The 25,439-nt window shown below is 39.4% G+C and overlaps 1 protein-coding gene across 1 annotated transcript in view; it reads right to left on the reverse strand.

Annotated features, from left to right (window-relative positions):
- FAM160A1 (family with sequence similarity 160 member A1) overlaps positions 1-25,439 on the reverse strand; it is a 290,079-nt gene that overhangs the window by 149,737 nt on the left and 114,903 nt on the right. The window contains exon 3 of the mRNA XM_036762250.1: positions 21,126-21,356. Coding sequence (XP_036618145.1) covers positions 21,126-21,230 — 105 coding nt within the window. The 5' untranslated portion in view covers positions 21,231-21,356. The remainder of the gene's footprint in view (positions 1-21,125; positions 21,357-25,439) is intronic.

Here is a 25,439-nt window from a genome sequence, read left to right on the forward strand (position 1 = left end):
TCAAAAGAAACTTTAGATGAAGCCTTTTGGCAGTACTAGAGAAATTAAGATGGCGCCCAACTCTGTGGTGTACTTATCACTGTACTATGCCAGCAGAGCTACTCTGGGGCCACTTTTACTTAAAGAACTTTTCTAAATGCAGGTTCTACCTCCCATCCTTATGCACACCTCAATGAATTGTTCCTCTTCCTTACAAATACCTCGTACTCCTAACCAGAAGGCTACAGGAATATCCCCCATGCCCAACAGGGGACTTGATTCAATCCTTAGAACACCTGGAAACTTTGCTCCCCCTATTCTTCCTTCATTCTGAGTGTCTACAATGCTAAAACATGGATCCATGACCATTCTGTTCCAAAGAGTGTTACCACAACAAGTTGGACTGGACAGTCTCTACTGCTCCTTTTAGCTCAAAATGTTATGTTTGTTTGGTTTTCTATTGATGAGCTTTGATTTCATCTGTTACAGAGAATTCCTAGTAAGGAAACTCTCTCTATTAATGGAGATTGCCACCTGTTCTGCAATTCATAGTGTTAGAGAACTTACTCCGGTCCCCAAAAGGTTAAGTGATTTGCCCAGGGTCATCTGGCTAGTCTATGTCAGGGGCAAGACTTAAAGCCACACCTTCAGGACTCTGAGGCTAGCACTCTCTACTACATCTTGATGCTTCTCCATCCTATGGATGCCACCCTAAAAAATCCTGACCTTTCGAGGCTTCAAATTCTATAGAATGAAAAAATTCCCTACTATATCAGTTCTTTCGGTAAAGTTTACTTTAGATAAACACCTTTAAAGTTCTGTCAAAGGAGGGAGAATGGACCTCTTTGACATAGGTCTTCAAAACAGCAACATGCAAATTAGTTTAACCACAAAATTACGCCCAAAAAATAGACATGCAGGGGTTTTATAGATGACACTGAGTGAGAAATTTTTTAAAAGTCAGACTGAAAATCACCTCATTCTTCTAAAATTATACCCCTACATATAAATGTAAGCGTTCATAGTTGTATCGTATATGTACACAACAATGTGTATATATAGATACATACATATCATACTATATATACACATATGAAGTGGAACACATAGTAAAACACTTAGTTATCTATTTAATCATGACTTACATTTTCCCAAGATTTTTTTTTGAATCTCCTATTAAATGCTGAGTTCCCAATAATTCGTACTGTTCCTCAAAATTTTTTATTTATATTTTAGGGGAAGGCAGAATTGTGATTTTGCCTCCAGAGGGGTTTCACCTCCCTCTCCTGGTACAGGAACTCCTTCCATGGCTGATTTGCCACCCCTATGCAATTTAAAATCATTTTAGAGTTATTTGCCTAGGGTACAGAAAGAATAAATGACTAGCCCATGCTCACAAAACTACTATAAGATAGAGACAGGTCCTTCCTGACTCCAAGGACAGACCTCTACCAACCTGGCCAGGCCACTTTTTTTCTCCCAATCTAGTCCTGTGCTAACATACCTATTCTTTATCTGGATAAACCTAAAAAGACTGACAAAAGTTCAGACAGGAACCGCTAGTAAGTATGTAGTACTTTCTTTAGAGATGCAACTCAGCCCGACAACAAAACCCTGCCATGCATGCAAAGCCCCTAGGTTAATGTTGAACTTCTCAAAGAATATTTCTCAGACTTACACACCTAGCCTGTGCCAGCTCCACCCAAAATGGTGAAAACTAAGACAATGGCTTCAGGTAGGCTCTGCGCCCAGATTGCTCTCAGCATCAAGCCCGGGTCTGTTTGTAGCACACATCATACTGCCGGCTGCTGTCCTTATCGTCACCATCATCATCATCATCATTACAACTATTACTAGTCATAGTAGTACTACTACCACTACTACTAGTATTACTACTACTAGTAGTAGCAGTATTTTTACTACTAGTAGTAGCAGTATTTTTACTACTAGTAGTAGCAGTATTTTTACTACTAGTAGTAGCAGTATTTTTACTACTACTACTAGCAGTATTTTTACTACTAGTAGTAGCAGTATTTTTACTACTACTAGCAGTATTTTTACTACTACTACTATCACCACTATTACTACTACTAATCGTATTACTAGTAGTAGTAGTATTTTTACTACTAGTAGTAGTAGTAGTAATTTTACTAGTAGTAGTAGTATTTTTACTACTACTACTATCACCACTATTACTACTATCACCATTACTACTACTACTACCACTACTATTACTACTACCACTACTATTACTACTACCACTACTATTACTACTACTACCAGTACTATTACTACTATCACTACTACCATTATTACTACTACTACCACTATTATTGCTACTACTACCACTACTATTACTGCTACTAACCCTATCATAACTACTACCACTACCACCACTATTACCACTACTAGAACTCTTACTACAATAACTTCTACTATTCCTACTACTCCTTCTCCTACTACCAGTCACATATATTAGCACTACTTCATGAGAAAATGAGCAAGGGTCTAAAAAAACAACCTTACAGCTTGGCCAATGGTTTTTCATCATCCCAAGTCAATATAATTTATACAACTAAATATTTTGACCCTATCTAGAAGATGAGTCAGCCTTAGGATAAACATACTCTGCAGTTAAAGCCAGAGAGCAGTCACAACAGGAAGAATGATGAATAAATTTCTAATTTAGGGTACCCTTTACACTTCCATTAATTGCTGTATTCATTTGTTTGAACTCAGTGCACTGCCCTCATTAGTGCCAATCATAAATGATAACTACCTGAATTCCAGAAGCATGTTTATGTTTCAGGAACACTTCAGCAAGGAGTTCTCACAACATTTTTACATAATGACCAACATACTTAGGTCACAAGGTGCTCACTTAAGCCAACAAATGATTATCTTTCCTGATTAACTTGAGTATAAACAGAATCGTGAACCAAGAGTTTACTCATCCCTCTTCCCGGGTTAGGGAGATGAGTGTCTGATTGAAGAACTCCATCATCATTCTTCTCTGCTGGCAGATGAGACTCTATTCAATCTGTAACCCTGCTGTGTACAAGCATGTGTGTATACATATGCATAGAGGCACATGCACACCTGAGTATCAGCAGGGGATTATTTATATACTTGATTTGCTATTTCACTGAAGCCACTACTGAACCCAACACATACTAAATCCCTTGAACTGCTCATGCTAAGTAGCATTATGGGAGGAAAGAAAAGTCACTAAGTGAAGTGTTCACCAACTGTGCCTCTCACCCCCGGACATTCCATTCATACTGACTTCCCCCTTGTTAGACTTTTACTAGATGGTTCTTCTTCTTAAGAGAAAAGCCTTAACACATATTTTGCATCCACTGTTCAGCATCAGCATAAGCCCTGGCCCTCTGAAATTTGCCTGATCTTGGGACAAGGCTGGACTTCTTTACTGCCAAAGGTACTCCGGTAATTAGAGCAAAACAAGCGCTTGTAAGCCCATCTGTCATCGACATCATTCGTAATGAATACATCACTTAAACTTAGATATAGAACTCAAGAGATTCACTCATAGAATGTCAGAGCAAGAAAAGATGTTACAGGTCAACAAATCCAACTGCCTCATTTTAAAAAGAAGAAGACCGGAGTGTGAGAGGTGGTCTGCTAAGATCATATACGAAGAGCTAAATGAGAACATATAGCCCAGTGCCATCATCATCATACCACTGGTATACTCGTAAAACTGGGGATGAGTTACAGACTGCGGAGATCCTGATCCAATAGTGGAGAATCCTGGATTTAGCTACCTACTATCTGTGTGACATTGGAACAGTCAATTCACCTCTCTGACTCAGGTTCCTCATTTGAAAAATGACAGGGTTGACCTAGATAATCTTTAGGGGAGTCTTCCAGATCTAAATCATATGATCTATGTAAAAAAAATATCTCCAGGAGAATTCTTCACTGCCATTTCTAAAGTCTTCAGCCAGCCATAGCAACAAGCACACACTGTTAGAGTAGATGACATTTAAACATGTTGACCTATCCTATACACCGATGGAAACAAGAGTGGTTGTGATGGGCCCCTTTCTCAGAAAAGAGGATTTCTCTCCCATCTTTTCAGTTGGCTTGGAGAAAGGGGCAGTGGATAGGAAAAATGCTGACCAAAGACCTATTTCCAAAGTTTTGGTTTTCTTTAGGGCCAGTGAGAATTCTCCCTAGTCTTCTTGGATTTTCAATGACTTCAGGGCTTCATCACACCTTCTAAGTAACACATAAAGGTCATAAAAGATGAGGACTGAAACAAGGACATTGGCTTTAGCAATTTAGAAATCTGAGGTAACTTTGGAAAAAGGTGCTGACCAACTCCTCCTCTTTCCCACCCACTCTATGCAGATGTCTCACATCACCAATTAATTGCTTATTGGTCATTCCAACCTGATGCCTCATAGGCATCTCAAATTCAACATTTCCAAAAGAGAATTCATTATCTCCCTGCAAAAAAATATAATTTTCTTCCAACTTACACCTATTACAATAGCCCATACATTAGTCTTTCAGCTTCCTGTCTCCTCTCTTCATTCCATTATCCTCTGGGCAACTGCCAAAATGATCTTTCTAAAGAATGATCATGTCACTCCCCTCTCCAAGAATCTTCAGCAAGTCTCTATTGTCTCTAGAACAAACACATTTAAGGCCCTTCACAAACTGGCTGAAGCCTAACCTCCTAAACTTATTTCTCTCTTCTCCCCTGCACATACTCTACATCCCAGCCAAAGTGGCCTGCTCACCGTCATCTATGGAGAACATTCCATGTTTTGCCTGCACCTGGAAGGCACGCTCACCCACTTCAAACTTAGAGAATCCCTTAGTTTCCTTCAAGACTCAACTAAGGTGCCATATCCTGCAAAAGGCTTTTTCCTGATCATACAGCCCCAACCATCACTCAGTCATTAGTGATCTACCCCAAATGAAAATTTCTGCATATTTACTTCTTTGTGAACACTCATTTCTCAACCTTTTGCAATCTGGGTTCCAACCTCATCATTCAAATGGATTACTCTCTCCACAATAATCTCTTAACTGCCAAATCCAATGCTCTTTTTTTCTTTTCTTTTTTTCTATTTTCTTTTTTTCCCGAGTTACATGTAAAGACAAATTTTTAACATTAATTTTAACCAATTTTTAGTTCCAAATTTTCTCTATCCCTCCTTCACTTTCCCCCTCCCTGAGACAGTAAGCAATTTGATATAGGTTATACATGTATAATCAGGCAACATCTATTACTGTATTAGTCATGTGATAAAAGAAGACACAGACCCAAATGAAAAAAAAATACAAAAAGTGAAAAACATTATGCTTCAATCTGCATTCAGACTCCATCAATTCTTTCTCTGGGGCTGGAGAGAATTTTTCATCATAAGCCCTTTGGAATTGTGAGGTTTGGATTCAGTCAAAGAGCTGCACTTGAGGACCTACAGGGCCACATGTGGCCTCAAGGCTGCAGGTTCTCCACTCCTGTGATAGAGAAAATCCAGAGAGTCTGGAATACAGCTGGAATAGGAATAAAGACATGGCTAATCTGGGTGTCCTTCTTAAAATGGAGCTTCTGGGAGAATCCAGCCAATCAGAGGAAGAGGCTACAAAGGCATAGGGTACTTCCAGTGTGAGAAAACAGGAGTTAAGTGAACTTCCAGGGTGAAGAAGCTTTTGTGGCATGGAAGAAAAAGTCCAAAGGGTCAGGAGTACAGCCTGGATAGGAAGGAAGATATCACTGCCCTGGACATTTTCCTTAAAATGGAAGATGTGGGATGAACCAGCCAATCTGAGAAGGATGCAATTGCCCAAATATATTCCTAAAATACAGATCTAACCACAGCACTCTCCTGATCAATAAACTCCAGTGGTCTGTTATTACCTCTAGGATCACATACAAATTCCTCTGTTTGGCATTTAAAGCCTTTTACAACCTAGCTCCAAATACCTTTCCAGCTTTAGTATATATTACTCCCCTTTACACGCTCTATTGTTCAGTCTAACTAGCCTTTTTTCTGTTCCTTAAATGATACACAATTTCCCAGTTCTACCACTTTGCAGAGGCTGTTTGCTCCTCTCTCCCTCCTCAACCCTACCCTCATCCCCGGAATGCACTACCTCTCCTTATCTCTGCCCCTTAGAACCCCTTGTTTCTAAAAAGCCTGGCTCCCTACAGATTTCCCTACTTTAATAAGAGTCTTACCTTCAAAATTAGGAACCTATTTTTGTACATGTTGTCTCTCTCAACAGAATATAAGCTCTTTAAAGGAAAAGAATATTTTATTTTTAACCTTATCTTTCTAGCATTTAGCACAGGGCCTGGCACATGGGCAGAGAAGAAGTTTTGAAGACATATTTCCTAGGAGAAGATTGGACTAGATCAGTAGTTCTCAAATGCAGGCCCTGAGTGAACCACAGAGTCGCTATGAGACATATGGGAATCAATACATAAATCTAAAATCTATAGACAGATTTCCCCACACATACACATTATTACTATTTTTCAAAATTATGTGGATGTTGTTATGATTAATAATAAATTCATTTAAAAGCAGGGGTAGAGGTGGGGCAGATATATCTCACAGCTATGCAAAGAATGCTGTTGACTCCAGTGACAAGCCTCGGCTATTCTAAGAATAACAATTTATTCCCTTCAGAGAATGTTTTCCCCTGATGTATTTGAGTTACTGCTTTTCTTTTTTTTTGTCAAAGGAGTTAGGGATAGGAGACCTAAACTACCTACTTCTTCTACACCAGCCATTCCTAAACAAAGAAACATACAGGCATACCTCGGAGATATTGCAGGTTGGGTTCTAGACCACTCCAACAAAGCGAATATAGAAATAAAGTGAGTCACATGAATTTTTTGGTTTCCCAATGCATATAAAAGTTATGTTTACACTATACTGTAGTCTATTAAATGTGCAATACTGTTACAATACTATTATACTAGTATTACATTAAATACAATGTACATATTTTAATTAAAAATACTTTATTGCTAAAAAAAAATCATCTGAGGCTTCAGCTAGCTATAATCGTTTCTCTGGTGGAGGATCTTGCCTCGATGCTGCTGTCTGCTGACTGATCACGGTGGTGGTTGCTGCAGGCTGGGGTGGCCGTGGCAGTTTCTTAAAATAAGACAACAATGAAGTTTGCTTCATCGATTGACTCTTCATTTCATGAAAGATTTCTCTGTAGAATACGATGCTGTGTGATGGTATTTTATCCATGGTAGAACTTCTTTCAAAATTGGAGCCAGTACTCTCAAATCCGGCCATTGCTTTATCGACTAAGTTTATGTACTGTTCTTCAATACTGTGGTGTCTTGGGGAATAGAGAGGCCCAAGGAGAGGGAGAGAGATGGGGGAACGGCCACTTCTCAGTTAAGTTCCCTGTCTTTTCTAGGCTTGGTTCGTGGTACCCCAAAACAATCCCAAAAGTAACATCACAGAGCATTGATCAGAGATCACCATAACAGATACGATAATGATGGAGAAGTCTGACATACTGTGAGAATTAATGAAATGTGACCCGGAGATATGATATGAGCATATGCTGTTAGAAAAATGGCACCAGCGAGCTTATTCATCAGTGTTGCCACAAACCTTCAATTTGTTTAAAAAAAATGCAATATCTGCAAAGCACAATAAAGAGAAGCACACAAAGACGAGGTACGCCTGTAATGGAAACGGTCCCAAATCTGGAGTCAAAGGGCCTGGGTTTGAGCCTTCTCTTGGCTACTCCCCCTTGTAATTGTGAGCAAGTCACATAATCTTCTTTCAGAAGACCAGAAGTCTTGTAGACCTCTGTTTCCTTATCTATAAAATGGGGTGGGGAGCACTAGATGGCACAGGAAATAGAGCACTGGCCTTGGAGTCAGGAGGACCTGAGTTCAAATCCAGCCTCTGACACTTACTAGCTGTGTGACCCTGGGCAAGTCACTTAACCCCAATTGCCCAAAAAAAAAAAACCAAACAAACAAACACGATGGCGGTGTGTATGTGTCAGACTAGATAATCTCCAAGGTTTCTTTTGGTTCTGAATTGCAGAAATCAAGTTTGGAAAACCCCTTGATCCAAAAGAGTGTTAGTGTTCAATACGAGCTTTTTCTTTGAGCTACTAAAGACTAATTAAACTAATTAGAGGTAAAAGGGCAAGAGAGCACACTCGAATTATTACTTTTCCTCCCTGCTTCAATTCTTCCAGGTTATCTTAGTAGGCATATTTATAAGCATCAAAGCCCAGAAAGGAAGGAGGGAGAATGCAGAGTGAGGAGAACAGACCCCAGGAAGTCTTGACCTAGAGTGATGGTGCTGCCCCTCAATCATCACCTCGCCTCATCTCTCTCCCCCTTCAAAGAGAAGGAGAAGGTCAGTGGAAGAATGAAGGAGAAGAGAATAGCCATCTACCAAAGGATCGAATCATTCCAACCGGGAGCGGTGAAAAGAGAACTTGTGCATCTTGGGCCAATAAGAACAGGACAGCTAGGTGGCGCCAGAGTGCACAGAGCACTGGGCCTGGAGTCATCTTTTCTGAGTTCAAACCTGCCCTCGGACACGTGCTAGCTGTGTGACCCTGGGCAAGTCACTTAACCTCTGTCTACCTCCATTTCCTCATCTGTAAAATGGGAATGATAATAACATCTACTTCCTAGGGTTATTGCAAGAATCAAATGAGATTATAATCATAAAGAGCTTAGGATGGTGCCTGGCACATAGCAAGCTCTATGTCAATGTTAAGTATTATTATCAGTATTATTAATATTAATATTTTATATACAATATAAAATTAATATTTTATAAATTTTATATATTTGTATATATTTTATAAATAATATGTGAATAAATTTTATATGCAATATAAAATTAATATTTTATATACAATATAGTAATTATTATTAGCAATATTATTAATAGTAGTAATAATACTATTAGTAGTAATAGTACTACAACTACAAATAATGATAGTATTTAGAGAATATCTTAAGGTTTCAAAGTGTTACTGAACTAGGTACTAGAACCTGAGGCTAAAGAAGGATTCAAACTCAGGTCTTTCCAATGGGAAGCCCAGCACTACACCCAATGTGCCGTGGCCCCTCAGCGCCTGCTAAGTTACCAGCTTTGTCTCTACATTGCTACCTACAGCGGCTTTTCTCAGTCCTTAGCCTTCTCACTCTCTGTAGCATCTGATACAGTGGACTCTCCCTTACATCCCAACACTCTTTCCTCTATGGGTCTGAATGCCCGCACTTGGTCGTCTTGGTTCTCCAATTTGTCTAACCTTTTGGTCTTCTCGGCTGGATCAGCATCCACGTTCTCACCCCGGTGCACAGAAAGGCCCAAAGTTCCATCTGGGGCCCCTTTCTCTATTTCTCTTAGTCATGTCATAGGGCTGGAGAGAACCTTAGAGACCATCTAGTTGTTGTTGAGTCATTTCTGACTCTTTGTGACCCCATTTGGAGTTTTCTTGGCAAAGACACTAAAGAGGTTTGTCATTTCCTTCTCTAACTCATTGACAGATAAGGAAACTGAGGCAAATAGGGTGAACTGACTTGCCCAGGGTCATATAGTGAGTAAGCATCTGAGGTCGGATTTGACCTCCCGACGATGTGTCTTCGTGACTTCAGGCTAGTGCTCTATCCACTGAGCCATCTAGCTGCCAGAGAGGCCATCTAGTCAAACCCCTTAACCTAAGATTAGGAAATAGGCTCATGAAGGTTAAGTGATTTGCCCAAGGTCACTCAAGAAACAAGTGGCAGTTCTAGGATTCAAATCCAAGGCCTCAGACTCCAAAAACAATGCTTTTTCCAATGTAGCAAGCTTCTTCTCATCAGCAACGACGGGTTCAGTGATTCTCTCCATCCAGATGATGCCCAGATTTATCAGAGAGCTCTAATCTGTCTTCTGAGCTCTTGTCCCAAATCAACTACTGCATATAGGATATCTGTAGTTGGCTATCTCCAAGTAGATGTTCTATAGGCACCTCAAACTGAGTATGTCAAAAACGAAAATCCTAATTTTTCCTCCTAAATCCAGTCCTCCTCCAAACACAGCCCTTCCAGTGACCCTGGTTTGAAATTTCAGGGTCCGTTTTGACTCTTCTCTCTAGTCGCTTGTTAAATCTTCTCAATCCTACCTCCATAGCATTGCTCGCATCTGTCCCCTTCTCTATGCTCTCTATACTCATGGCCAGGAAGGGAATAAAAGCATTTATACAACCCCTACAATGTGCCAGGCACTGCGCTAAGTGTTTACAGACATCATCTCATCTGATCCTCACAATGACCCTAGGAGGTAGGTGTCATTATTATCCCCATTTTGCAGTTGAGAAAACCAAAGCAGAGAGGCTGAATTACTTGCTTGGGGACACATAACTAGTAAGGCCATATACGACCTCAAATCTTCCTGACTCCAGGCTGTGCACTATGGGGGCCATCCTTACTCACACGGCTCACCTAGTCCATCTCTCAACTAGTCTCTTGCAACAACTTTCTGTTTCGATTCTTGGCTTCCAGTCTGTGATCCATTCTCCCCATAACTGCCAAAATAATCTCCCCAAAACCCAAGTCTAACCATATGAATAAATCAATAAACATTTATTAAGCAATGGGCACTGTGCTGAGTATAAGAACCCATTAATCCATTCTGTCAAAAAGATAAAAATCTTAATTCCCTAGCTTGAAACTTGGACAGGCTTTATGATCTAGATTCAACCTAACAGGCTTATTTCACACCAAACAGGCAGAATTTCCGTTCCCTAAATTTGATATGTCATCTACCACTTCCTGGCCCTTGCCCAGGCTGTGCCCCATTCCTGAATGACACTCCCCTCTTCAATTTTACCTGAGAACTTCTGGCTTCACATAACAAATTAGTATAACCATTCTGGAAAGCAATTTGGAATTTTGGAAATAAAGTGGATAAACTCTCCATACCCTTTTCTTTAAAGGTTCCACAGTGAGGCATACACCACCCCCCCCAAGGATGTCAATGACTAGAAATAAGTCCCAAAATACACCAAAATTAATAGCACTTTTTGTGATAGCTGGAAACAAAATTGATGCCCATTGAATGGGGAATGACTAAACAAACAAATGGAATGGAATATTATTGTACTGGGTGAAATGAGGAAACTGATGAATAGAGAAGTATGGAAAGACTTACATACGTGGATGCAAAGTGATGGAAATAGCACTAAGAAAATAATATATACAATGACTACAACAGTATAATAGAAGGAACAATAACTAAAAACCAAAGAAAAATGCTGCAAAATTATAAAGACTATGTTTGGCCCTAAAGAAGAGAGATAAGAAAACACCTTATCCCACTCCTTTGTAGAGCTAGGGTGTCCACAGGTATGAAACATTTCATGCTATGTTAGTTTTTTTCAAGGTATTGACAGGTTTTGCTGATTTTTTCCCCTTCTTCCTTTTATTCTTTTAAAAAATAATTGTTTGTTTTAAGAGATAGCTATCTGAGTGGGAGAAAAGAAGTGATGCAAGGGGAAATCCAGGTGATGTGAAAACAAAAAATATCAATAAAAATTCATTCAAGGTTCAGCTCAGGTGTGACTTCTAAGAGCAGGGGTTTCTAACCTGTGGTCCACAGAACCCCAAAAGGTCTACAGATGGATAGACTTCAGGAGTTACGTAAACTTGAATGGGGAAAAAAATAAATTTTTCTTTTTTTTTTTTTTTTTGAGTAAATCTGGGTTAAGTGACTTGCCCAGGATCACACAGCTAGTAAGTGTCAAGTGTCTGAGACTAAATGTGAACTCAGGTCCTCCTGACTCCAGGGCAGATGTTCTACCCACTGCACCATCTAGCAGCCCCTAAATCTTTATTTTCACTAACTTCTAACCAAAATTTTGCATTTCCTTCAACTATTTAATAACATAGTTCTGAGCAATTCATAGGTTTCACCAGACTGCCAAAGAAGTCCACCTCATAAAAAAAGATTAAGAATCTCTGCCCCAAGGAGACCCTTTCCTGTTTCCCCTACTTATTAAGGCTCTCTTCCCTCTTCCTCTAATTAGGTACGTACTGATTTTTTACATGTTGTATCCCACAACAGAAGGAGAAGCTGCTTGAGCCAGAGACTATTATTCCTTTTATTTCCGTACCTCCCAAGCCCAGTACTACGCCGTGCACCCAGAAGGCACTAGATCAATGTTTTTTAGACTGAACTGGCTGTAGCAGCCTTAAAGTCCTAAGACCAAGGTTTGAGGTCCAACTCTGACACTCCTCAGCTACGTGCCCCTGGGCAAGTCACCAACCTCCCCAAGTTTCAGTTTCCGTATTTGCAGAATGGGAATGACAATATTTAAAAAACGGCCAAGACCCACTTCACAATGTTGTTGGAAGGAAAACACCTAGTAATCCTGTGTGAGTTGTTACTAGCAAAATGTTTTTAAAAAAAGGTTTTTTAAACACCAACTTGGGGTATTTACAATTAGGAATTTACAAGCAGGGAAAAAAGTCTTATTCATTTAAAGCAGGAGTTCTTAACCTTTTTTTTCCTTTTCCATAGGTCCTTTTGGCTGCCCAGTGAATCCTATAGACCCCTTCTCAGAACAACAGCTTTATTGCCTACATTCCTAATTGAAGGAAATGCTAAATCTCAGTTAAAGATTAATGAAAATAAAAATGCCTTATTTTTTTCTCCATCCAAGTTCAAAGACCTCTCCCCTTGAAATTTATCTATCTCTGATTTAAAAGCATTCTCATTCCATCCATCCATCCATCTATCCATCTATCCATCAACAAGCCTTTATTAAGAGTTCACATAATGCTAGGGACAGGAAATGCAAAGACAAAAAAGAAGTCGTCCCTGTCTTCAAGGAATTTACAGTCTACTAGGGGAAATGATATATACATACATGTGTGTAATATTGTAATAGTAATCAGGGCAAGATTTTTTGTTGTTTTTCTTCTTTTTTGGGGATACTAAGGCTATCAAGTGTCTTTAATGAGTCTAGCCTTTGTTTGAATAGGGCAGGAAAAGTGGTATCTTTTTTTTTGTCTCAGCACTAAGGCAATAGAGAGTCAATGATTTGTATATGATGTGGTGCTGGGTGGTTGAGGAACTTTCCCACATCCTGGTTACCCACATCCTAAATGCTAAGTTGGCGCCAACCCTCAGGGTCCTGAACAGGGTATATGTATTGGAAGGTTAGCATTTAGGAGTACACTCATTGAAAGAGTGAAGAGACTCTGGGCAAGGTGATGAAACAGCCAGCCCCCCTGGCTTTGATAACCCAGATGTTGGTGTCTCTCTGGTAACTATGCATTGCTATGGAAAGACTGGTTTGTGTTATTTGCTCTATATATAATATATGCTTGTAATTTCTGTTTGTATTTGCCCTGAAGTTCAGGGGGCTGATCTTTTCCCCTTGAACTAAGTGAATGATATATGTATGTTTAATTAAACTGAGATTGTTAACCTCTTAAAGTTTCTTTCCTTAGAAAAGCAGATCAAAGAACCTGTGTTGGCAGCGCTTCTGTGTGCTGGTGTTATTGGTCTCACATAGCCGCAGTAGCTGCTAGCAACATTGTTGCTACAAATATATGTGTATATATAGATGTATACTTATTTATATATATTAGCATATGTATATGTTATATATCATAATATTTAAAGCAATAAATATGATATACCTCATATATATTTAATATATATTATCATGCATTATACAATGGTGTTTTACATTATATAAAATTATAAAATATTATATAATACAACAATAAATAATATATTGTATTTATATAATATATTGTATATGATCATATATATGCATAGGATTACAAAGGAAACCAATTATACAGAAAGTTATGAAAATATGAAGGGGAAAAAAAATTCATGAACTCTTAAGAACCTCTGATCTAGTCCAATCTGTAATTTTACATATGAGGAAAGTCGTGCCCCAAGACAGGGAAAAATCTTGCCCGTGATTGCACTGAGTGGAAAGTAGAAAGGCCAAGTAGAACCCAGGTCCTCTGACCCCAAGTCCAGTATTCTTTCTATGGGGTCCACAAGGGTCTGTTCCCCAGGTTCCAGGTTGGCATCCCTCTATACGGAGGAAACAAATTGGAACACCGACAAATAGTACAGCCAAGACAAAATAAAACAAAGCTTCCTTTCACACATGACAAGGGGGAAGCAATTTAACAAATTTAAAAACTCTTTAATAATCTAAGCTTACATGAATAGGAGTGAAACTTAGGAAGTAAAACTGAATCTCTGGTGCCAGATAGAAACCTCTACAAAGGAACAACTGTTCACTTTATTTCAAATAAACAACAAAAGAAACAATGACCTAGTCCAATTGGCGAATCCACATTTCTCAATTGCTCCAAGACAAACCCAGAGCACAAGAAAAGAAGGAATTAAAATGAACAGAAAGCCTTGGCTATCCTATGATCTTAGAGCTTTTTTGTTTTTCTATTTTTATCTGGACCTCTGATTTCTTTGGTGTGGGGAATTCCTACTACAGAAACCCCACTTCAGTGCTACAGATTTCTAACTCTTCTGTAATTTATAATCTCTTGGTTGCTGAGAGATTAAAAAGACTTATCCATGCATGGTCAGACAACTAGTCAGTCTCCAGCTCTAAATCTATGGTCCTATCTGTCAGAGAAAGACTGAAGGTGGTCTTCCTGACTCCATGGCTAGCCCTCTAGCCAGAACAGCATATTGCCTCTCAGTACTATGTAAGGAAACTTAAAAACTTTCCAGGAGGTACCATAGCTACTGAGAAGTGCGCCTGCCTTTTCCTTCTTCACCATCATAGCCTTGGAGTCTGCTACAACTTTGGCACCATTTGGGCTTAAAACTAATTTCCTGGTCCAATACATGCCCATAAAATCGTGAGGGTGGCCTCAGGAATAGAGCTTAAGCTTGCTAAAGTAAGCAAGAAGATTAAAGAAGATAGCTCATATTCTCCAACTGATAAATGGTCAAAGGATATGAACAAGCAGTCTTCAGAAGAAGAAATCAAAGTTATCAACAGTCATATTTTTAAAATGCTCTAAATCACTACATATTAGAGAAATGCACACACCTATCAGATTGGCTAATGTAACAGAAAGGAAAATGATAAATGTTGGAGGGGATGTGGAAAAATAGGTATGCTAATGCACTGTTGGTCGAGTTGTGAGCTGGTCCAACCATTCATTCTGTAGGACAATTTGCAACTACGCCCAAAGGGCTATAAAGCTGTGCATACCCTTTGACCCAGCAATACTACTACTAGGTCTGTATCTCAAAGAGATCAAAGAAAAGAAAAAAGGACCTATATGTACAAAATTACATAGCAGCTCTTTCTGTGGTGGGACAGAATTGGAAATTGAGGGAATGCTCATGAATTAGAGAACAGCTTAACAAGTGGTGGTATGTGACTGGGATAGAATATTATTTTGCCATAGGAAATGATAAGCAGGATGCTTTCAGAAAAAACCCAGGAAGTCTTATATGAACTGATGCAAAGTGAAGGGAGCAGAACCAGAAGAATATTGTACATAGTAACAGCAATCATGTACAGATGATCAACTATGAAAGATTTAGCTACTGTGATCCTTATAATGATGCAAAAGATTTCCAAAGGACTCATAATGAAAAATGCTATCCACTTCTCCAAAGAGAAAACTGATGAACTCTGTGGGCAAAATGAAGCATACTTTTTTCGCTTTTTTTTTGCAATAGGGTTAATATGTAAATTTTTTTCATGACATCATATGTATAATGAGCATCATGTTGCTTGCCTTCTCAATGGGTTAGGGAAGGGGCTAGAGGGAGGTAAAGAATTTAGAACTGACATGTTAAAAATAAACACATAGCAAATAATTTTTTAAAAAAAGAAAAATGTAAAAAAAAAAAAAAAGAAATGTGCTGAATTGAATTGAACCAAACAACAACAACAGCAAAAAGATGGCTCAGACACTCAAGCTCTGGGTTTGGAATATTTCTGGCAGCAAGTATCAAGTGTATCATTTTTATTTATTGTCATCCCAAAGGACCCGACAAATATATAAATCAATTTGAACATCTGAAATTAAATTTCACTGCAAAGAGCAATAAATGTAGGCCTTAGACATGGTTGTACACAAATTTCTTATCTCTGTGATCACTTAATTACTATCAATCATCATCATTACAGAATTTCAAAGTTGAAAGATATTTCAGTTACTGGCTAATCCAACACGTACTCAGAAAAGAATTCCCAATATGATATACACCAAAAGTGGGCCTCCAGCCTCTTCTTGAAGTGAGAAGGAATCTACAACCTGCTGATTCAGGCTCATTTCACCTTTGGACAGCTCTAAATTGTTCTAAAATTCATCCCAGCCTAAAGTTGACACTTTCAAACTCATCCACAATGCCAGCTGACATTTAGATCATACACTGAAGCAACATACATCCATTTTCTCTTTGAATCTTCAAACAACTATGTGAGATAAGTGCTATTATTATCTCTTATTTATAGATGAGAAAACTGAGGCTCAAAGAAATTAAGTGACCTGACTCTATCTACTAAATATCTGAAGATTCAGAAACTGTACAGTGGAGTTAACAAATGATAGTACCGGTAACAGACCTAATACACATCTGTTACCAGTCCCACCAGTATATCAACAATGTCCTTAAGGGAGGAAGGGAGAGAGGAACAAAAGGAGAGAAGAAGGAAAGGAAGGGAAGGAGGGATGAAGAGAAGAAGGAAAAGAAAGAAGGAAAGAGGGAGGGAAGAGGGGAGAAAGGGAGAAAAGAAAGGAGGGAGGCAGGAAAAGAGAAAAGGAGGGAGGAAAGAAGAGAGAAAGGGAAGAAGAGAGGAAAGGAGGGAGGGAAAAAGAAGGTAGGAAGGGAAGGAGGAAAAGAAAGAATGGAGGAAAGAAAGGAGAAAAGAAGGAGGAGGGAGGAAGAGAGGGAGGGAGGGAAGAAGGAAGAATGGAAGGGAGGAAGGCAAAGAGGAAAGGAATGAGGGAGGGAGGAAGGAAGGAAGGAGGGAAGGAAAGAAGGAGGGAGGGAGGGAAGGAAGGAGGGAGCTCATGTGAGGCTTTGGTTCATTTCTAAATCCTTGGCAATTGCTCCTGTTACATGAGAGTATGGATTACAGACAAATCACTAATGTTACAGATCCTCAAGACAAGAGTGATACATACACCATTCACTTTATCTAGTCCTAATTCTCTCCTTTTCCCTCAACTGCCAGAACCTTCCCCACCTCCACCAGACACCTCCCCTCCCCGAAAAAAGCTATCATTCAGAAAATTCTAATCCCAGCCTTGCTAACATTGGGACCCCTGCATGGAATATCCACCCGCCCTTTGCTCTTCATCTAGCCAAACCCTATGTACATCCTGTAAGCTTTAACCTAAGTGTTCCTTCCTCCTTAAATCCTTCCTTGACCTCTGGAACCAACCACAACCTCTCTGCTCTGTGCTCTGAAACCCTATACCTGTACATATAGCACTCGGCCAGCAATCATGACAATGCAGCATATCCTACATTAACTGCTTTGCATCGTTGCTGAATGTTTATATATGGCTATCTTGCGCCTGTCGACCAATCAACAAGCATTTATTGCGTGCTCATTTACAGTTGGGTTTAAATTTCCTTGAGAGCAAGGGCTAAACATCCTACTTCTTCATACATTACTGCCCAATAGAATAACATGCATATTGTTGTCACTAAGTTATAATAAATCTAAATGTGAAGGGAACTCAGAGGCCATCCAGTCCAACCCCACCATTTTACCGATGAGTAAACTGAGGCCTAGGGAGTCAAAACGACTTGCCCAGAATGACACGGCTAACCAGAGTTAGAATTTGAACTCAGGTCCCCTGACTAAAAACAGAGCTTCTTTTCTTACACTATTCCATTCCCCGTAATGTTTCCACTCAGTAAATATCTGCTGAAGGAATACTCAACTTATCCCTTCTAAATAACTAGTTCTTACCCTGGGGCCCTAAGAGGTCCATGGAGAAATTTCAGGAGATTAGTGAATTTGAGTGGGAAAAAATTTCACGTTTATTTGATAATAATTTATTGCCTTTGTAATTCTATATATTTTCATTTCAAAGTTGAGGTCATCTGCTGAGAATTCGAACTGGTATAGCTGACTAATGACTCTTGACTACTGCATTAATGGCAGGACCAAAGACATGGATAATCCACAATAATAGATAATCCTAAAATCATTTCAACTGCATGTTGAAAAGAAGATTTTTTTTTAAATTTACACTCCTAATCATGGTTTGTTTATTTGTTCGTTTTTCCTGGGGTGAAACTGAAAATCCGAATTTTGGAAAATGAGAGGAGATGAGCAACCCCATAGGTTCCTCTGCTTTAGAGAAAGCAGGCCTATGACTCCTAATCTGGCCTGGACTAGCCATAGGGTTGATTATCTCCACAATTTAATCGAGAGTTGACTTATTATTTTATACAACAGAAGTAGAATGAAGAGAAACTACTAGACCATATCCCTTCCATCCTGGAAAGAAAAACTATGTCAGCAGGCTGGTAAAAAGGAAAAAGGATTAAATGAGAGACAGATATACATACAGGAAGTACAGAGCAAGAAATGAACATCAAAGCCAGCCCGCATGAGGAAAAAGAAGGAGGCAGGAGGGAAAATGATACTTTCACCTTAGAATACCCAGGTAATTACAGCTAAAGATTGAGTTCTTTGGGGGATTTTCTTTTGGAAATTTCCTTAAAAACTACCTCAGTTCTCCATTTCCCTTTGCTGAAATAGATCTGCCCTCAATTTCCTGAGCAAAGCAGTTAGAATTTGACAGTAAAGAGCCAGGCTGAACTGCGAGCGTACAAGAAATACTGGCAGTCTTTCTCCAGATGCTGGCAAGGAGCTAGAGTGTAGAAAATGCTCAAAAACAGGATGGATTCTGCTCATTTTTTGATCTAAATTGTGTCCCCTGTAATTGCAGTGATTTGCAGGCTCGGTGCTTTTTTCTTTCCCCCACATGCTGTTTCCGGCACACAGGAAGGTGGCTAGGCAGTCATTAAAAACCTGTCTCATAAATAGCCACTTACCAACTCACCTGGGGAGAGTAATGCTGGACAAGTAGTAAAGAAAGCCAATTTTATTTATTTTATTCCCTGGGTGCTCTCTGTGGAAAGGGTGGGCTGGTAAATTTTCTGAATGCTCAACCCTTAATTATTCATACAAACAGAGCAAGTAAGATTTGCAGATCATCCCAAACAGATAAGCCAAAAAAAAATCACCCATCTACGTCTCTGTAATGTAGACATTACGTACATACACTCAGGTAACTTATACCTAAACCACTTAAATCTAACCACACACGCTGAGACCTGTTGTTCAAGACTTAGGAGGAGATTGCAGTTGATGCTGTTCAGTCATGTCTGACCCTTTGTGACCCCTTGGATCATACTGTCCATGGGGTTTTCTTGGAAAAGACACTGGAGTGGTTTGACATTTCCTTCCCTGGTGGATTAAGGCAAACAGAGTTTAAGTGACTTGCCCAGGGTCACACAGCAATAAGTGTTTGAGGCTAGATTTGAACTCAAGTCTTCCTAACTCCAGGCCTGGCATTCTATCCACTGTGCCGCCTCAATTCCTATAATGCCCCTATTTCTCCAAGGAAGGTTTTCTTAGGTGCCTCCTTGAGGTTAGGGTAGGCAAAAAGAAAAAGAAAAAGAAAAGGAAGTGTCTGATGTCTATTTGCTGTTCACAAGAGCTAATATTTTACTCAAGAATTATTTCACAATCTTTATCTTTTTTCAAGGCTCATCTCAGCTGTCTCTGTGAAGCTTCCCCTGATTTCCTTCAGCTTCCTCCTTTTCCTCTGCAAAACTTCATATAATATTTTGTCTGGTACTTTCCTTTGCTCGTATGATCTTGCATTTCAATTCTGTGCATGCATTGTAGTCCGCTACCCCAATTAAAATGTAAGGCAGGGTGGTGATACAAGAATTGAATGCTCGGCTTAAAGTCAGGATGAGCTGGGTTAAAACCCTGACTGAGACATTTACGGGCTGTATGACCCCAAGGAAGCCACTTAAGCTTTCTCAGCTTCAGTTTCCTCATCTCTGAAACAGGGACAAGAATCTCACAGGGTTATGGAGAAGATCACGCGAGGTAACATGTATAGTGCTTGAGAAGAGAGACTCATATTCGATCCTAGCACGCTGCCTTGCACGTAGCAGACCTTCAATACATATTTGCTGAATTGTATCCCTGTTGTGATATGAGTAATGCGCATGCCCCCTAAGCACTAGACTTGAAGCCAGGAAGACCTGGGCTCAGATCTCACCAGCAACACTCACTACTTTTCCATCTGTAATTTTTTTTTTAAAAAAACTGGAACTGTGATTTCATCGGTACATAGATTCCACAGGGCTGCTCTAAAAACAAAGATGTCACCCAGTTTTACAGCCTATATTGTCTTAGAGAGCTGCCTAAGGCGCTGTGACTAATGAACGGTCACAGAGACATTATCTATGTGTGGGGGTTGGCTCTTGAATTCAGATCTTCCTGACTCCCAAGTCAGCAACACTGCTGCCCTCCTCCACAAATCAGTGATAATAATTTGTTGCTGTTCGGTCCTCATGACCCCATTTGGGGTTTTCTTGGCAAAGATACTGAAGCGGTTTGCCATTTCCTTCTCCAGCTCATTTTACAAATGGAGAAACTGAGGCAAACAGGGTTACGTAACTTACCCAGGGTCACACAGCTACTAAGTGTCTGAGGATGGATTTAAATTCAAGTCTTCCTGACTCCAAGCCTGGCACTCCATCTACTATGCCACCTAGCTGCTCAGAGTTACTCACACCTGCCTTATTTCAGAGTTGCTACAAACACCCAATGAGACGATGTATGTAAAATGTTCTGCCAACCATCAGTGCCATGTAAAAATAGACTACTACTATTTTTGTTATTTTTTCTGTTTAACCCAGAGACCATTCTGAGGCACACAGAAAGAAGAGAAATCAACTCTATGCCAACCCTGAAGAGAATGGCTCCATTTGTTTGTGAGCCCAGCCCAGATCTCTGATAAACAAGTATAAGAGAGCGCTGGTTTCCGTGAAGTAGAACCTTATAGCTACCTCAGCCAGCAAGGATATACAGTTTTTCCTTGAATATATTCTTACCTGTGCCCAGTGATTTTTAAATACTATCATGCATGTTTCTGGGTCAACTCCCTGCAGGCTGACAGCCTGCTGGATTTTGCTGCCCCTGGCAACCGATGACATCATAAACCTTCCCAAGGAACGATGTTCCTAAGTCATATTTAATTTTCAGTGAAAACTCGGAGTGTCATCGCTGAGATTCAAGTGTCACATTGGAAAAGATGTCTCTTCACATTTGTCACTTGCAGAAACCTGGAATGACAATAATAAAAATGCATCTCATTATGTTCTGTCTACCAGTTTGACCCCACCACCGCAATGAAGTAGAAGTTCCAGTTTCTAAGCATAGTGGCTCAAATTGCAAAGAATAAACAAATCAGCCGTAAGAAAGAGAGAGAAGGAGCATCTTTCTTAGTCAAATCTTAAAGTTTCCACTTAACTCACACATGCCCCTTGTAACCAAATAAAACGGAATGATGATGTATTCCTAGATATAAACGTATATCAGCCTAGGATTCCCCTTCCCCCCTGCTAAATGACAAGTGAGAAGCATTGTGACTCAGTGGCTAGAGGGCCAGCCTTGGATTTAGGAAGCCCTGGGTTCAAGTCTTACCTCTAACACATATTGACAGGGAAAACTCTATTTATGGTCAAAACTGATTCTCCCGGTCCTTACTTTGTATTTACTTTGAATACTTCTATTAGTTATTTGTGTACATCTTGCTTCCCTCCACCAGAAGGTAAGAGTCTTGAGGGCAGGGATTGTTTGGTTTTTGTCTTTGTATGCTGAGCATCAAGTGCCTGATATATAGAACAGAGAAAGGAACTAGCACCTGCAACTCCATTAGCATAATTTCAGAAATGAGGAATTCTCTTTACTGACAGAGGTTGACACTTTCTCTGCAACTTATAAAGAGAGCTGCAGAGAGTTTTAAGAAGTCAAGTGACTTCCCCAGGGTCACACGGGTATCAGGAGTCAGAGGCAAGACTTCAAACTAACTCTCGCTCTATGTTATGTACAGCTCCCTCTCATCTGCGACATAGTAATTAACTAACCAATGCCTACAGAACTAAATTAAAGTGCTTACCACACAGGATTGTTGTAAAATGTTTTTATATTAATGTTAGGAATTAGGTTTAATACTTAGCTAGGTGGCTCTGGGAATACAGTGCTGAGCCTGGAGTCAGGGAGACCTGAGTTCTAACCTGGCCATAGACACTAGCTCTATGACCCTGGGCAAGTCACTTAACCCTGCTTGCCTCAGTTTCCTCATCTGCAAAAATGAGCCGGAGAAGGAAATCGCAAACCGCTCCAGTATCTTTGCCAAGAAAACCCCAAAGGGAGTAACAGAGTTGGACGTGACTGAAATGACTCAACAGCAAGAAGTTAGGATTCTCATCAATGGCTTCACAGATTTATAAAACAGCATCCCATCAAATCCTGGGCCCAATACTATTTATTATATTCATCAATGAATTTCAGAGCGGAGCTAATAGACTCAGCAGCTGTACACTCACTGCAGAGTCATTGACACTTCAAATTCTAAGTGAACTTACAAATGAGAGAAACCACCCCTGAATAAAGGGGTGGGGGGGTCAACTTCCGTTTACCAAAGAAAAGTAAAAAGGAGCCAAACTAAGGTATTTTGTTTTAAATGGACTTGTAACAGGTGGAACACAAGGTGTTGGCTGGCACACGTGAAGGAATGAGATATTAAGACTGGAACATAGATTATTATGACTTGTCCCCATGGCATCAGTGACACAAAAAACCAGTCGGATACTAAGTAATCCAAGCTACAACCTACCCAACAAATAGGTGCTCATCGAGGCTAGGATTGAAGATGAATCTACTACCTTCTGGGGCAGCTTATTTCAGTTTTGGAGATCTCTAATTGTTAAGAGGTTTTTCCTTCCATCAAGCATAAATTTGCCTCTATCCAAAAACAGAAGGCAAATCTAAAAGCAGGAGAGCCAGGATAGGTTTTGCATGAGCTCAGTTGGGCCTTTACGAAGTCTTTAGAACAGTGTGAGTCACATTTTTAAAGAACTATGGACTATTTAGAGAGGACCCATAGAAAAGCAGCTAGAAAAAAAAATAATTATAGAGGGTTGAAAAATAGGACCCATGAGAATAGGCTTAAAGAATTCAAGCTAGTCAAAATAAATAAATAAATAAATAAATGACTAAATAAATAAATAAATAAATGATTTGAAACTGTCTGAGCACACAAACGGTCATCAGAAGGCAGGCATGGCTTAGTCATTCATCTCCAGAGACAGCAAAACAGAGAAAATGGGCCTTAACTGCCAATTTAGCCTAAACAAAAGGAATAATTTTATGGCAGCAAATGGAACTCCATTTTAGAACAGGTTACCACAGAAGTGGTAAAGTATATGAGAGCATTCAACACTGTGGGTAGGGGGAGGGGCGGTATACTCTTTATATTCACAGGTAGTAGACTAAGGATGCACGGCACACCTCCAATGCAATACACAGGGCTGATGATTCCATTATTTTTGCTGAACTGCTTTTTTCCCCTCTTTCTTTTTTATTCTTGGCTACAAGGGTTGGCTCACTGGGTAGCGGAGGTGGGAGGGCTATTTGAAAATAAGGTGATGCTCTTGACAAAGAGCTGATAGACTTCACGATGTTTAATGAGGTATATATTTTTCTGGAAATGGTCAATACAGGAATTTGTTTTGCTTGACTATGCATAACTATTATAAGAGTTTTCTTTTTTTTTTTCCAAAAGGGGTGAGAATGGAATGAACAGAAAATAGATTTTTGTCCAATGGGGGGAAAAAGCATGATTATAAAAAAGGAACTCTTAAAACCAAAAGCTGCCAATAACAATGAAACATTTAAAAATAAAGCATCAGAGGGATTAAAAGCACCAATCTGCTCTCTCTGAGAAGGTTGAAAAGGAGGGAATTATGTAAAACCTTCAAAGACGAAAACATACTTCCTCATTCTGAGAAGGGACAGTGTACATTTTAAAGGATTAGAGACATAATTAAAGTGAAAGAAATGCAGAAAAATAGAACTTTCAGAAATAATAATTAACATATTAAATAGCCTCCAATGGACCTATTGCCACAGTATATTGTTACCACTAATGTCTGGAATGGTTTTAATTCTTATTATAAGATCACAGCATCACAGATTTGTATCTGGAAAGAACCTTAAACATCCTCTAATCCAATACCAGAGAGGCTAAGTGATTTATCTGTTCACACAGTTAAATAAGTGGCAGAACCAGGATTAAAATGGAAAGAAGGACAGGAAAGAAACAAGCATTTATTAATGCCTGACACATTTCAATCAATGAGTAAATATTTATTAAATGTCTATCTGTGACAGGTACAGTGCTAAGCGCTGGGCATATGAAAGAGGCACAAGACAGAGCCTGCCCTCAAGAAGCTTACAATCAGATGAAGCAGTTTATACCAGGTACTGTGTTAAGTGTTTTACAAATATTACCTTACTTGATCCTCACAACAACCCTAGGAAGTGGATGCTATGATTTTACAGATAGAGGTCAAATGACTTGCCCAGGGTCACACAGCTAGTAAGAATCTAAGGGTAGATTTGAACTCAGGTCTTTCTGACTCCAGACCCAGTATTCTATCTACTGTGTTATCTAGCTTGCTGCCTATGTTTCTAAATCTGCTGATTTTTTCTTTCCACTACAACATGATGCCTGTGGTGCTCCCCGATTAGCAGCCACAAAGCATAACCAAGAGAAAACTGGTATCATAGAGATGAGTTTCTGCAGTAGCAAGAAACTCAGGATTTATTGAAAGGATTAACCAAAAATACCAATATTTAATTTCTAGTACTTAAATTTCAGATGAACATTTTGAAGGTTTGAAAGTTCTGCAAACATACTTTTATAAGGAAAAAAAAATTGTGTCATTTCTGACCTGCAGTAGTTTGTTAAATTTTATTGTTTATACCAGTGGTGTCAAACTTAGATGGAAATGAGGACCACTAAATTATATGACAGGGTCCCTGCAGTGCACATACTTAGAAAACCATACATGTTTACATATTTCTTTTTTATTACTACACCAGCACATTAAAATCAGATAGGAACTACATTTTAACATGGTTCGGGCTGCACTTGGAAGTTTTTGACATGTTTGACACCTCTGGTTTACACCATAGCCATTTGCCAATATAGTCCCCACAAATAAATCTCTCCTTTGTAACAAAGAATAGCAGTTTAGCAAAAACAGCCAAAGTATCGACTTCAACTGATTGTGCATTCATAACTCTGTATCTGTAACTCCCTCACTAACCTAAGAAAATGAAAGGTTGTTTTATCTCTC

Source organism: Trichosurus vulpecula, chromosome 6 (genome assembly GCF_011100635.1).
Source record: "Trichosurus vulpecula isolate mTriVul1 chromosome 6, mTriVul1.pri, whole genome shotgun sequence".
Lineage (NCBI taxonomy): Eukaryota > Metazoa > Chordata > Mammalia > Diprotodontia > Phalangeridae > Trichosurus > Trichosurus vulpecula.